Below are 16,048 nucleotides of genomic sequence, written 5' to 3'. Positions count from 1 at the left end.
TGCAGTGCATCTGCTTTCTGACAATGTCAGTACAGTACAAACAAAATAAAAACCTAGGAAAATTGGTTAAAAGACAGCGGAAATGGTAACCCGTTTACAAGTTGTTTGACTTTTGCAGTACTGAAGTAGCAACACATACAGTTTATATTCGTAACACATACCCCTCAGTAGCCATCTTCGTATTCGTCTCCAATGTCGGTTTTCTGTACACACGTGCAACCGAGTTGCTGTAAGGAGTACGTACATCCTATATGTTATTGTTTTCAAACTATTTTAAATAAGTCTCATCGGTCCCCCAACAGACTATTGAAAGAGCGTTATCCCAAATTCTGCTTTGGAACTGGAATGTCTACAGTGTAAGTGTTCTTGGTAATTGATACCGGGAACAGCAGTTTGGCTAGCTTTAGCTTGAATGCTAATGATGCTATTATAAGCGTTATCCACTTAAACTAATATTTTAATGTAATCGATGCCATATATCACAAATAACATTGAAGAGGAACAGGAACAGGAGGAAACAAGCATTAGCAAAAGTAGCATAACATTACTATTACATTTTAACATGCTACCTTAAAAAAACATGCTAGTTTAGCCTAATGCTGAAGGAAAACAAAATGGTACAGCTTACAGCTGCCGGATGGTTGGGACATCTTCAGGCTGCATTTTAAGATGTGCAGCAAAGCCTGCACTGTAGTAGTATATTTTCCCCAAACCTGGCTCAATCATCAGGTCCCTGCAGGAAGATATTAGTTTTTTCCGCCCCACATATGGGGTCATGAAAATCAGCAACTAGGGGTGTCACAAGATTAAAACATGTTAAGATTCTTGTTCAGAATGAAAAATGTCTTGTGGGTACTAGGCCTGGGATAATGAAAATAAATTAATTAACCACACGATAAGTGAAAATGAACTTGATAGCTTTATCTGCCTTAATATTGCCACATGCATAGAACAATGGCATGAACGGAGTGAGCCCCATTGTCAATCATACTGTCTGTCTTGGTGAGTGGTGGATAGCATACACACAGACTGCAGAAGAGTGTGACATAGTATGAATTAGTAGATTGCAATGTATTTTTAAATATTTTTTCATTATACTTTTCTTCAAAGTAATGTCTCGTATCATCCGGAGATGAGAGATTTTTGACATGGTTGCTGCGGGACACATTTTGCATGATAGGTGACCTTTAAAAATGTACACTGTGAGTGACAGTTTTAAAATGTTTATTAAAAAATAAAATAGAAAAAAAGACATAAAAAAACAGCCCCGAAACAAAAGCTGGCCAAATGGTTTCCCTCTGGCCATTCGCTCACATGAATCAGCCGAAGAGGACAAAAAAAAAAAAGGGGGGGGGGCACCTTTCACAAAACAGCAGCCACAGTTTAAAAGCCCTCATCATCACAAGGGGGTGTGGGGGGACAGGATACTACATTGCACCTCAACGACACTGTGGTGCTCTCTTGTTGCTTCACTTGTAATGTATTGAAGGCAGAGCATGACTAAAAATACCAATGAGAATGAAGAATGAAGCAAGGAGCGAGCGACGTTGGAGGTGGTAAGACACCGTACGAACACGTCTGGTAACTCTGACCCAGCCCATCAGCAATTTCATTGTCATTTGAAGGATGCGTTGTGTTTTTCTTTTACATTGCCTAATCCATTTTTGGAGCTTGGAATGGAGCATTTCATGTCCCATGAAGACATCAAGAGTACGATCTGCTAATACAATCATCAAGATTAAAAAGGTGACGGTTTGAGTAGAATGATTCCAGTCATTTTATGGCGTCAATGGTGGCGATTAGCTCATGATCTACCTTCGCTGCTGCTTTTTTTTTTACAGACTGAGTCAGAGTTGCATGTAGTTTATGACCAGGGGGTGAGGGGTGGGGGGGCAAACAAAAAAAAAAAAGATAAATAGTGTAACAGCATTGAACATTATGTAAAGAAGCTTGTCTGGGGGAGGTGCACGAGTGCAAGACGCTCTCTGGGTGCAGCCTGTCTGATTCCAAAGCTTTTCCTGACTATGTCTCGCACACACAGACACACACACTACACAAACTCTGACCCCAACCATGGACGATAAAATCCCCAACTCCTTACATTTGGCGGATAGATGTAAAAAACTAGTCACCGGCTTCATACTAATATAAGAGGACTGATGGGCAGGGCTGTGGTTCATTCACACACACAAACACAGGTAGAATGAGTCCAGTCCTTTCCAAAGGAGCAAAGTCTGTCGTCATTTGGGTGTGGGGGTGGGAGAAGGAAAAAAAAAGAACCAACCAGAGACAATCAAGAGTAACCCACTTGCATAGAAATAACACTGGGGTGCATGGTAGTGTTGTTGGCGCGTCACAGTCACAAGTGTGTGAGCGCTGTGTGGTGGGAAACAACACACACACACCAAGTAAACACAAAGAAAGGCATCGCAAACAATTAGCGGAAGTACCTGGCAATCAAATATACACAAGATTCCTGAATAGAATCAAAAAATATAAATCCCTTTGACTCAAGTCCTTGGTTTAGGAGTACAACCTTCCCACCCCCACCCATAAAGGGAAGCCCCTTATCGCTGAGCACCTTATAGTGTTGGCCTATGCTGATTTACAGCTTCACGGCACAGTTGCGCTCAGATTTAGTGCAAGCAAGTCATCGCTGGCCTCTTTCCAAACACTGAGCATAAAACCCAAGTGACTCTTTCCACAATGCTGACACCTCCAGTGTGGAGAAAGACAAAAAAAAGGCAGTGACGAATGAAATATGGCAACAATCTTGTGGTTGCAAATGGCAAAATACAATTGCAACTTCTCGCCTCACTTCCCAGCGGGATATCGCAGCCTGCAGTTTTCCTGCCTCTTCCCTCCCGGATGCCTCGGAGCGAGGGGGGAACCCGACATCCTCGGGCTCCCCTTGTCGACGTTCACGAGACGGCTGGAGGAGGGAAAGCGTGAGGATTATTTAAGATAAGCGCTCCTTATCCCTTTCCGAAGGGCAGAGGCGGGATCTCCATCTCTTGGTTCCTATCCAGAGATGATGCCCAAAGGCTCCGTAAAAAAAAAAAAATTTAAACTCTACTACAAAAATAAAATAAACTGTATAAAAATGCTTTTGACATACCGTATAAACACACAAAATTAAATAAGCATTTAGTTTAGTCTCCCCCTCCCCCCAAAAATATTGCACAAAATAAAGTAAGTGAATAAACTGTAGCGCTGAGCCTTGAACAGCTTTGCTGCTCGGGTCACAACAAGGTTGGAGAGGTGAATGGAAGCTCCCAGCAGCACCAGTCAAACAAAACACAGAGAGAGAGAGAGAGAGAGAGAGAAAGAGAGAGAGAGAGAGAGAACACCGAGAAGAGCCGTAACTGAGGGAAGACAAAATACTGACAGCAACATAATACTGAAAAGCTACAAGGCAGTGAACAAAAGTCAAGCAGAGCTGTCGGCTGCTCCATGTAGCGGTTGCCCCAGTCGAGTGAAAACTGCTGGTCTCTGTGAGGGGGAAGGGCGATAATAGAAGGGAGGGAGTCGTCTCTATCTGCTGGGGCTAACCGGGAGGCTGTCCCTCTTTCTGCGCCGCCAAGTGTTGCGGTGGTACTGTGTGTGCGTGTGCGTGTGCATGTGTCCGCGGTTGGTCACAACTTGGTTGGTGATGAGTGGCGGGTTGTGGAAGGCCTTCACGTTGAACTTGGGTCCATTCTGAAGAGGACAAGGGGTAGACGATTGGTTGGATGGAGAGAATGGATGGGTCAGTGCGTTTTAAGGATAGAGACATTTGCATTCCATCTGAAATGGCACCTTTCTAATACATGTCAACTGATTGATCCCAGTTGCCGCGCGCGAGGGACTGAAGCCGGAAGGTGAACCCCAGAAAACTTTGACGCAAGTGACTTCAAATTCGTCTTCTCATATTTTATCTCCTCATTATTAGACAATGGGGGAGTCAGTGTATTCAACATGGAATTAACGACGTGAATGCAAACCAGCATGAAAATGCCAGTGGTGAACAAAGCGAGTCCAGCCTTCCTTCGTTTACAGCGGTTACTTGGCTCCAGACCCAACTGCGATAAATGACAGTGACGGCTAAATAACCCCCTATGCGGCCAAATAAAGTTCAGAGTGCCACCGATTTGATAAAGATGGTGAAAAACACTATTGAATTTGACCCTGTCCGATAAACGGGAAGTCTGCATCAACAAGAAGTTCGATCTATTTGTCATTTCTAATTCTTTTGCATAGTTTCCTGCATGTAAAACAAGGCAAACATTTCCACTCAAGGGTCTCCCTGTGAACTGGCGTTGAGGACAGCTTCAAACCCACTAAGGAAACACTGAAGTCCAAAGATAAATAACCGGGTCACGTAGCTGCCAAGTGAGTATTAACTTGTGATGGATCTTTGTTCCCCGTCAACACTGAGATATGTAACTGATTACTGGTGGCATTTATATTGACTCCATATCTAGTCTGAAGACAATAAGGGTGATAAAAAGAAACAGATAATAAGAAATAGGTGGTATGTGATGGAGAAAACGGGTGTGTGTGTGTGTGTGTGTGTGTGAGAGAGTCCTACCTTGTGAGTGTGGCTGGAGTGGGGGCTAGGCGGAGGCTGGGGACTGGAAGGGGTGGGGGCATGGGCTGAGTGGTGCATGTGGAAGAAGGCAGGGAGACCGGTGTCGATACACACCTGTCTGCCATGTATGGAGTGCATTGTCAAACCCCCAGGAAGTGGGACACGAGTCTGGCAAACAGGAGAATAAAATAGTACATTTACATATATTCATTTTGTGGTGGCCCGACACAAATGTTTTTTCCCCCAAGCTAAGTTTTTTCATGTGTGGACGAGAGGCCAAAACACATACAAAAATGTGATTTAAAAGATTAGTACAGAGATGACCAATTGTGCAAGTTATATGACTATGCCATCCCCTCAGACAGACTGCAGTCCTGTGGGAAACACTGGAAATGTGTTCATGGTGTTGCAGCGTGTTTACCTGTGAGCCAGGAGGCAACAGCAGTTGGGGCCCTCCCATTGCGGGCTTGCCGGTGCCGAGACTAAATCCCGGTGGAAAAGCGAGGCCCAGTGGCGGGAATGACGGGTATGGTGGCAGAGGAGGTGGAGGCACAGGACATGGTGGTGCTGAATCAGAATCCTGACAAAAAGACACCCAAAAGAAAAGATGAAGTAGGGGACTGAAGCAGGGGCGCTGTGGTAAAAGTTGTAGTATCCAGAATGTGTTTTCTAATCAAAATTAATAAATAAAGTTTAGTAATTTTACTGACATTATCTGAACCGGAGAGCGAGGAGACAGAGGAGGAGGACGAGTGCTGCTGGGGACTAGAGATGGACATAGGGGAGTCTGCGCTCTGGGGGGATACCGAGTCCCTCTGCTGCTCCTCTGAGGACACGCCGCTGTCGAGCACGCAGCTGGGATCCTCCTCAGACACCACCCCCTTGGGTGTTGGCACTAGACATGTCCGTCAGAATTTAATAATGCACGGTGATTTACCGCAAAGACTTTAGCTGCTGAAGTATGAAGACAAAATAAATAAGAATAAGAATAAATAAAAGATTTGTACCTCTGTTATCAGTTCGTGCCAGATCCCTGACCCCCCACTTTTTGATGATCCACTCTCTGTAGTTGATCACTTTCTGGGTCAACCTGATTATTCTTCCTAAGGTGCTGCGAGGAGGAAAGAAATTCAGTCTCAGTTGAGTACCGTTTTAATCCAGACTCTCTTCTGTGTTCTAACCTTTCAGAGTCTTTGTTGGGATACGAGCGAGCAAGCGGCGATACGGCATGACTGAGAACCGTGTAGGCGTAGTCAAACACCTCTCTGACACGCATGGCGCCATAAGAACCCCTGCCGACGTCGTTACCTGCACAAAAATGAACGTCAGCCAGAGAACAGTTATCCTAATGCTTTAGTGTTTGGTCTGAGCTTCCTCTCTAAGTGTTCAAATGTATGTGGACAGCACAGAGATCCCTACAGTGCATCCGGAAAGTATTCACAGCGCTTCACTTTTTCCACATTTTGTCATGTTACAGCCTCATTCCAAATTGTATTAATTTAATCTCTTACCTCAAAATTCTACACAAAATACTCCATTATGACAATGTGAAAAAGTTTTTTTTTTTACTTTTTTTGAATTTATTAAAAATAGAAAACAAAAAAAATCACATTTACATAAGTATTCACAGCCTTTGCCATGAAGCTCAAAATTGAGCTCAGGTGCATCTTTTTTCCTCTGATCATCCTTGAGATCTTTCTACAGCTTAATTGGAGTCCACCTGCAGTAAATTCAGCTGATTGGACATGATTTGGAAATATAATAACTGTCTATATAAGGTCCCACAGTTGACTGTGCATGTCAGAGCACAAACACCAAGCATGAAGTCAAAAGAACTGTCTGTAGACCTGCGAGACAGGATTGTCTTGAGGCACAAATCTGGGGAAGGATACAGAAAAATTTCTGCTGCTTTGAAGGTCCCAATGAGCACAGTGGCCTCCATTATTCGTAAATGGAAGACGTTTGGAACCACCAGGACTCTTCCTAGAGCTGGCCGGCCTTCTAAACTGAGCGATCGGGGAAGAAGGGCCTTAGTCAGGGAGGTGACCAAGGCCCCGATGGTCACTCTGTCAGAGCTCCAGCGTTCCTCTGTGGAGAGAGGAGAGCCTTCCAGAAGGACAACCATCTCTGCAGCAATCCACCAATCAGGCCTGTATGGTAGAGTGGCCAGACGAAAGCCACTCCTTAGTAAAAGGAACATGGCAGCCCGTCTGGAATATGCCAAAAAGCACCTGAATGACTCTCAGACCATGAGAAACAAAATTCTCTGGTCTGATGAGACAAAGATTGAACTTTTTGGTGTGAATGCCAGGCGCCATGTTTGGAGGAAACCAGGCACTGCTCATCACCAGGCCAATACCATCCCTACAGTGAAGCATGATGGTGGCAGCATCATGCTGTGGGGATGTTTTTCAGCAGCAGGAACTGGCAGACTAGTCAGGATAGAAGGAAAAATGAATGCAGCAATATATAGAGATATCCTGGATGAAAACCTGCTCCAGAGCACTCTTGTCCTGCTGAAAAATGAACCTTCGCCCCAGCCTGAGGTCAACGACCCGAAGCACACAGCCAAGATCTCAAAAGATTGGCTTCAGAACCACTCCGTGAATGTCCTGCAGTGGTCCAGCCAGAGTCCAGACTTGAATCCGATCGAACATCTCTGGAGAGATCTGAAAATGGCTGTGCACAGACGTCTCCCATCCAACCTGATGGAGCTTGAGACTTATTGCAAAGAAGAATGGGCAAAACTGCCTAAAGATAGGTGTGCTAAACTTGTGGGATCATATTCAAAAAGACTTGAGGCTGTAATTGCTGCCAAAGGTGGATCAACAAAGTATTAAGCAAAGGCTGTGAATACTTATGTAAATGTCATTTTTTTGTTTTCTATTTTTAATAAATTCAAAACATGTCAAAAAAAACTTTTTTCACATTGTCATAATGGAGTATTTTGTGTAGAATTTTGAGGTAAGAGATTAATTTAATACAGTTTGGAATGAGGCTGTAACATGACAAAATGTAGAAAAAGTGAAGCGCTGTGAATACTTTCCGGATGCACTGTATATAGAAGCCAGAATAAAAGGGGGACATACCTGGAAGCAGTGGATCTTCGATGCAGAGCGTGGACGGCCTGTAACCGTTGGTCATGGCCATCTCGTCTTTGGCAATGTAGGCACCTCCATTTTTTATGCGTATCCCTGTTTTCAAGTAGTTAAAATGGCGGCCGTACAGCTCAAAAAACTCGATCAGCAAGACACCTAGGTTCTCGTTGGGGTTTCTGGTGTCGATACGAGGATGAAGCTGAGGACGGAGAGTGAAAGGAAGGGGAATTAACAAATAATGATAGACAACTGTTACCGCAAAGTCTGTACTGGGGCAACTTCCTTAAAAAAAAATGATGCATACACACCTGCAAGAAGCTGATGACCATGAGGATGAGGCTGTAGGAACTGATTCCCCCTGTGAAGACTTCATTCAGATCTCTCTGCAGCAGAAACTGCTTCAGCACAAAGATCAGGTAAGGCAGCACTGGATACTTCTGAAAGCAGGCAAGGCGATACAGCACATATGGCGTGAGTGTATGGCACTTAAGTTGTTCTGGGGGCTACATTTTCAGGCCCAAAGGGGGTCTAGTACAGTATGAGATGGATGGCAGCTGGGTAATAGATTGTACATAGGATGTTCAAGCATAAGGGAGTCCACATGTACACTTGGCACCAGCACACCTTGGGCCGCAATTCAATGGTGGACTTTGAGGTTGTGTCATCATGGCTTTGGACACTTAGCTGAAGAGAGGGGCGGAACTGTCAACCATTCTCACTTGGGGGTGAGTTGGCTCCAAAGGTGGGGGGAGGTGCCAGGGCCAAATACATTGTGAGGGTCTGCTAGGAACGTCTGGCAGAGTCTCTGATCAGAAGGCGTTTCGACTCCAAACCCTGGGAGAGCTTCAACCATGATCCATCTGAGGCAGACACAGCGTCCGAGTGGGCCATGTTCCCTACCTGTGGCTGATTTGAGCTCTGGCCCCTCGGTGGTTGAGCCTCTTGGTTGGCCCATGAGATTTGCTGACTAACATGAAGTCTGCTTTAACTGTGATATATAAATGGAGGTAACAGGGGGTATTTACTTGAGGTAAAACCTCCCCCACTTCATTATGCAAACAGTTCAAAAGCTTTTGGAGCCAGGTGTGAACCCAAAAAACACCTCCAGTTCAGCACCCCTGTGGGGGCCTTGACAATGGAAAAGCTCAGCAGTGGAAAATGGGTAAGCACAATCGGTGCTGGAAGGCTTGGCTGACTTTTCAAAGAGGCTTCAAAGAGGTGAAAAGAAGACACACTATCCTCCCAATGACAAGACTGCACCACAGTGTTGCTCTCTCACACATTAACAACACTGACACTTACACCGGGGTTGACTGAGTGTGGTTGTCAGCAGTGGGCTGTCAAGCCGTGGCATGCAGCCCCAGAGAACCACGACGCAACATAAACAAAAGGACAAAACCCAAATGATGACATCTTACCGGAAGATTAGCGCCTGGAATTCCTGTGCTGTGTTAAAGTTAAAACAAGCATAACTTCAGCATCGGCGGGAGAGGCATTGCTAGTGTAATCGAGTAGCAGCATCGCCAGCATGCTTCCATCTTGGGATGGGGCAAAGCAAGTAATGCTTTGAAATGCTGGCCGGCCACAATTCACAGAGGGAATTTCCAAAGTTCTATATTTGGATGCCACTGTAAAACAGTAATTATGCGACTCTTCTAGAGGGCAGTTTTAGTTAAGTATGTCTCATGACCCTTTTTTGTCACTCTCTCTCCCGTTCTGTCTTCCTATGATGTGTGTCTCACCTGAACATAATCTTTGATGAAGCTGGCTGCCTTGACACCAGTCTCTACGTTGAAGCTGATGTCCACTTTCACCTCAGTCTCCTGGTCAGTAAGCTTGATGATTGGCACCTGGGGAGCGACAAAATCGAGAGCACTCGGCACTTTAGTGTTAGGTGAGGGTCACTTCCTTCTTCTCACACTTCTTCCAAGGCAGTCTTGACACCAGTGGCCCAGCTTTGCAGACACTCTCAAAGATATCCGCAAACAGATGGATGATGCTAATTGTGTTTGATAGTTTAGTGCACCTCTTCTCCACTAGCTTCTCTTAAAAAGATAAAGTGAGCCAAAGCTTTAGATTTCTGGCTGACCACTTGAAGTCTAAAAAACGCCCCCCCCCCATTGCTTAAATAGTGCTGCCAAGTTGTGATTTGGCAGAGCTTCATCCAGTTCCCTGCACTGTTTCTCATTAAGGGAGCTTCTCACACTTCAACGATGCCATCAAATAAGTTGATTTCAGGATCAAATTTGAATCACATGATCATGGGAATAATAGCCAAATCACAGAATACTCACAGTAGCTTTGTCCAGCACTTTGATGGAAAACGGCTCTGCAACGTTGTGCTTGCGAAGAGCCTGCTCCAACTCTTGCAGCGGGGGCCGCTCCCATTTTCCAAACACCACCAGGTCAATGTCACTGTAAGGGGGGGGGGGGGGCACACAAATATCACGTCAAAATAATGTCTGGCAAATCACAAAGTATACACAGCTCATTGATTGAGTCGTTGGCCTCTTGCCTTGTTGGAAGGTACAGTCCTGTGCTGAAGCTGCCAAATATTTGGACCTAGAAAAGCAAAACCAAGAAACATTTATTCCACTGGTCACGTACCAGGATGCACATTTCACATTTTTGCCACTCCCGATCCTATTGTCCTACTGGAGCTCTTTTTGCTTCAATATTACAGTTATTGTTGTAGCATCCACTGATGCTATTATAACAATGAAGAGGACGGGGGTCAATCAACAATTGCTTTATTGAACAAAACAGGTTAGTTTCGGCCGCAACCATGGCAAAAGGATGCAGCAAGAAGAGTATCGACGAACACGGTTGTCGCCGCACACATTCAGACGGTAGGACAACAGATGCGTCATGGATTAGTGCATCATTAATCCAAAGGTTCCCACGTATTTTCTGTCAAGCAGCCGCTAAGGGACAGAAACCCAAATAGAAATACTATTGACAACCTGATATGTGTTTATACATCTGTACAAACCACTGAATGATTTGCTGGCAGCAGAATTCTGCATATAGTCACCTGATTGTCAAATCAGAGCTGGAATAACATCTGCATCAACACATGCACACACACACACACACACACACACACACACACTTCATTCCCAACCGTTTCCACAGTAAACCCAAGGTCTATGCATGATTCCTCCTATTTCCTGGTCTTTTAATTCCAGTTATCGTCACTTGCTTTCCTTTCATCTGACGTCTCCTTTGTTTTTCTTTGCATTTCTGTCAGAAACCACTCCATCACTCCTCCTCTGTCAGCTCGGCACACTTCTACTGGGTTGAACAGGCAGCCTGTTGATTAGTTTGAACACTGCTGCTACCTAGCCGGAGGCCTGTGTGTATTGTTCAAGAATAAATACCATGCATGCAAGCAATGCATGATGCCACCGATGCTCCTCCCTCTTATGCAGCCCCCGACACCTCAACAGAACATGCCCCACTATCTGAGAAGCACTGCATTAATCTAACCTGCAAGAAAACACAGCAAAGCATACGGAGAACATGCAACTTTCATAGCCTAAAATTGACATTTTATTGATGTTATAACAGTAATATGTGTTCCCAGCTATGCTAGTGTTCCTAACATTTGTATCCTCCTATCCTACTTCTTAATGTTACCTTGTACCTACTTGTACCTGATGTTACCTTGTTGTATGTGACAGACGAGGACAACAGTTCATTAGCATTAAAGCTGCGGATGCACAAAACGACGTGCTCCCAGGAGTAACTAAAAGCACTTTTAAACGTGTTTAAATTCCAGCTTCAAGGCTAGATTTTGGCCAATACCATTCAAACACACTACTACGACTCCACGTTTCAACTCCTAAGTTGCATAACATCCCATATGCGTCAGTGATTTACAGTCTATAATATTGAATTGAAGCATCCACACACTGCTGGACAATGCATTTCCGGGTTCCACTTCAGAGCGGGCCGACTGCCAAATAGAGAACGCTGCGTGTTTCAGGGCTGCAAGAAACGGCTCTCCAAATGGGAGACTGGAGTGGAGGTGGTCCTTTTGCGTCTGGGAAATACGACCAGGCGATAATGGCACAAAAGACAGCGTGCGATTGATGAAGAGCTTTGCCTGACACAGCTAAGTATGTGAATGTGCGCTTTACAATGAAATAGAACCAAACTTACATCTGCAGTGGGCCACAGTTCCTTGATGATCCTCTCTATTCGGTTGACCACCTCCTTCCTCATAGCGGCCTCTTCCGGCCGTGGAGACATAAAGTTGTAGAAGTCCATCACCTCCTCATGGAGCCTGAGCAAGACGGGAACAATGCAAGGACAATAAATTTTCTGCCTGCATGAAATGTGCGCATTAACATAGATTCATAGCCAGCTCATATGCATTTTACATCATTTTTACCCCCGGCATATTGCACCTTGATGGTCACGCTGTGCAGCAGTGACTCATTTCATAGCCCAAGCCCTGTGCACACATGTTCTGGATCCAAATGATACATTTACATGCTTGCAAAACGCAAGAGGTATAATGCAAATACATTTCCAGTTATATCACAACTCAAATGCTTGACACATGTTCGTAAAGTGGGTTTAAATCCCAAACATTGGCAAGCAAAACCAGTCGGTATGCACTGTGAAACGTGATTCCTCGAGTGTAACCACGCTTAAAGGCTAATGTTTATGTGTTTAGGCATGATGTCAGCGTTGCAGACCGTGTAATACTAACATTTGATCTGCATGTACTGTTGCAGCCGTGTGAGTTGAACCGGGGACATTGAACTGAAAAGTAATCTTGTCTGACATTTGACAGTTTGTTTTATGAATTTTGAAGTCATCGATGGATGACGAGCAAAAAAATTACTTTAAGGAGAATGAGAGCCTTGTTGCATATATCTTTATGCGTGCAGATGGTATATAGTGTAGGTGACCCCGAGAAAACCCTTACATTATTACATATAACGAGAATATTTCTTAGCTGTCAAATGCCAAAGAACAGTGGCGCTCTGTTCAACCCTGTGGCCGCTCATTTTTCGAGGAATGCATGCTATGGTGTCAGTGTGAAATACAGAACAGGGGGACTGTCACAATCAATTACTAAAGGCCTGCGGGACTATTCAGTCAGCCCATGTGCCCACGCCTTGGTGAAAGCCCTCTGCCAGCCAGCCAGATAGCCTGCAAGACACACGTCCATGCCAGTAGTCAAAGAACCACAAGTATCGCTGGAACACCCACTAACGTAGTCCCACTGCACCTCAAAACAAAAGCACAACACTATTTTTTGCAGTTATTTTCAGTGCAAAAATTTTCAAAAATGTGTTCAAGGAGAACCGTGACTTACTTAAAATTCCAGTAGTTTGAGGAAAGTTACCATAAGTATATCAGAGTTAACATGATGATGACTTGCATGAAATGTCGAAAATATTTAACTAATTAAATAACCGCAATGTGAAAATAACTTGAGTGCGAGTTAGCTCCTTAGTCAAGCTCGCTAGAGAGCGATAGCTCCACTTCCGGTGGAAACTAGCAAACAATTTCAAGACAATACTATTTAGAAATTAGAGCTTAAAATATAAAGTTTGTGTGTTGGGAAAAAAATATTTTATATACTTTTAAATGTTAAAAACTCCTACTCAGACAGTGGATTGGTGCTTTTACGTAAGACACAGATGCTATTCAGGGAAGGGCCTTACGCCACTTTACATACGTACGGGTGTATTCAAACTGGAAAGCAGTACATGTCCACGCTTGTAACGTAAATTTTGTAACAGCCCCCCCCCAAAACACATTATTTAACACTCACCCGAGGACACCGGGATTGTAATTCCTCGTCTTCCAGGGCGTCCAAGTGCTCGCAAAGTTGCCATTAGTGCAGTTAGAAAGCAAGTAATTCACCCCAAAAGTGCTGGCCTTGTTGTCACTTTTCCTTCGGCCAGGGTGGTGGTGATGGTGAGAGTGGTTCACTGAAGGTACCGAGGGGGGGACCTGCTGACGTTTAGCGCACAGCTGCTGCAAAGTAAAAATGTGCTGCATGTCCTGTAGGTTGTGATGAAGATGGTGGTAGCGGTTGTTGTCCATGGTGTCCCCCAAACTGAAGAGCAAGCTGGCACCGCCGACGTTTTTATTGACAGATACATAACCAGTTCTCTCCTTTGAGCAGACGGCTGGGGGACTGTCCGCCCCGGTTTCCTGCGACGGCGACGAAGAAGCGATAGATCCCGATTTGGGGGGCGTTATTCCCTTCCCCACATCTGTCTCGGAGGTGAAAAGGCTTTGTACGTTCCAGTTGGACAGCGTCATCCCCAGCGAGGAGGACGCAGTGGCGTCCTTACCGCAAGCGTTCATGATGCTGTGATGGCTGCCCGTAAAGCTCTTGCTCGCATTTTTCAAAACGTCAAACGCGGCGTAACTCACACACTGGTTGTGGTTCTGGTTGTGGAGCTGCTGAGCGGAGAGTGTCCGTACTCCCTGAGAGGTTTCCCAGACGTGCATCCATAAGGCGTTAGCAGGTCCTTTCTGTTCGGGCTGAATCCAAGCTACCCTCGGATCCATTCAACTTCTTTCTCCGGTCACCCCCCTGTTAAGTATCGAACTAACGCCAACGAGTCCGTCGTGATGCCGTACGGATCCCCGGGACCAGAGAGACGTACAGGGAGACGAGAGGGCAAATATTTAACCGTTAGAACGACTTGGGACCATGGATAAAGCGGCCCCCTCTACGCCGCTAGATGGGGAGAAAACGCTAGCCGTTTTCTACGGGGATTCAATATGGCGGAGTCTCGTCAAATCCTAGCGCATGCGCGCTAACGAGGGGATCCTGAAAGAACGACTACGCCCCCTCACCCCGCCCACTTCTTCAATACCGCTCTAGCGGTCGGCTGAGGTACTGCATCCACATTTGTTGACTTTTTATTTAACAAAAATGAAACTCACAAATAGGTTCTGATTATGTTCATGTTTACTATTGTAACTTTGGTAAGCATGTTTAAAATAAACCAAACAATTGTCAATGTCATTCATTTCCCACATCATATTATCACCTGTACATATACTGATACGTAACTTTGTCTCTTCTATTACTGTATTGGTGGGGGAATAAGGACTGAAAACATGTGTGCAGAATGTGCTATCTATCCAGCAAAACATGAATTATAACCCAGTAGAGATCATCTGCCATATAAAATACTCACAAGGCAAACATCTTTTCATGCTTCTCACATACTGAACCATACCCTTTCTATATAGTATTTGTAATACTGTATTTGCAGTTTCCCACATAACAGCAGGTGGTGTTCTGCATCAGTGGCGGCCATATCCCAGCCTGCCCATTATGCATCCATCATGAAGCAGAGGAAGACAGGCTACGACATAACCAGCACCTTGTGGGATGAGTATACATTATAAAAGAGAGTGAGGGAGGGGGAACGCCTCTTGCATAATGCTTTGCCCCGACCCCCGGCTGCTCACGTGTAGCATGTGACAGAGTCAAGGAAAGCCCCCCAGAGCAAACTATGTGTCAGAAAAGGATATGCAGCTCCCTCTCCCTCACAAAACACCCATGCAGACATGCACACAGCTGCTCACTCCCACTGCCTGTGTAAAAAAAAAATCCAAGCCGTATCCTTATCTTCATCTCTCAGTGCAGGAAACATAAGCATCAGCTTGGCACACGCTGCAAGCACACGCACAACAACAACAGCAGGTTATGAGGCTTTGTAGCGTGCGTTTTCATGGCTGCTTTGCCTCACTGTCATCGTTTATGTGATTACACACATTGGAACACAATCCCGCCCACCCACGACACCGGACTATTGCTGTGAGTAACATGACGTGGCGTCAGGTTGTAGTCAAGCAGATGAGGGGCAAACAAGTCTATTAGCAGCTTGGTGTCAAGTGAAGCCAGAGCGAAATGCTGCATTCAGTACTTCTGTTGTTTTTGCACGTGGGTAGATAGTCCATTCAACAAACAGGTGTGGACTGGAGTCACAATTTTGGTGAATTCCGACTTGATTCGGACTTTAGTCCATTCATTCATTCATTCATTTTCTACCGCTTTTCCTCATGAGGGTCGCGGGGGTGCTGGAGCCTATCCCAGCTGTCTTCGGGCGAGAGGCAGGGTACACCCTAAACTGGTTGCCAGCCAATCACAGGGCACATATAGACAAATTCACACTCACATTCATACCTATGGACAATTTGGAGTCGCCAATTAACCTAGCATGTTTTTGGAATGTGGGAGGAAACCGGAGTACCTGGGGAAAACCCATGTTTGCAAAACATGCAAACTCCACACAGAGATGGCCGAGGGTGGAATTGAACCCTGGTCTCCTAGTTGTGAGGATCTGCGCGCTAAGCACTCGACCGCCGTGCCGCCTGGTCCAATGACCTT

General features: G+C 45.2%; 1 protein-coding gene across 1 annotated transcript; it reads right to left on the bottom strand.

Annotated features, from left to right (window-relative positions):
* Positions 1-1,207: 1,207 nt before the first annotated feature.
* On the bottom strand, positions 1,208-16,041 carry tent4a (terminal nucleotidyltransferase 4A). Its single transcript, XM_058046405.2, has 13 exons — positions 13,463-16,041; positions 11,833-11,956; positions 10,184-10,230; positions 9,963-10,083; positions 9,411-9,518; positions 7,977-8,105; positions 7,660-7,867; positions 5,752-5,878; positions 5,578-5,681; positions 5,281-5,465; positions 4,992-5,150; positions 4,571-4,738; positions 1,208-3,699 (listed from the first exon to the last, which is right to left on the bottom strand). Exons 1-13 carry the CDS (start codon positions 14,209-14,211, stop codon positions 3,535-3,537), a joined length of 2,394 nt encoding a protein of 797 aa, XP_057902388.2. The 5' UTR covers positions 14,212-16,041; the 3' UTR covers positions 1,208-3,534.
* Between the last annotated feature and the right edge of the window lie 7 nt (positions 16,042-16,048).

The sequence above is a fragment of the Doryrhamphus excisus genome, linkage group LG7, assembly GCF_037039965.1.
Source record: "Doryrhamphus excisus strain RoL-2023G ecotype Guam linkage group LG7, RoL_Dexc_Guam_v1.1, whole genome shotgun sequence".
NCBI lineage: Eukaryota > Metazoa > Chordata > Actinopteri > Syngnathiformes > Syngnathidae > Doryrhamphus > Doryrhamphus excisus.
This window is presented reverse-complemented; position numbering and strand designations above follow the sequence as displayed.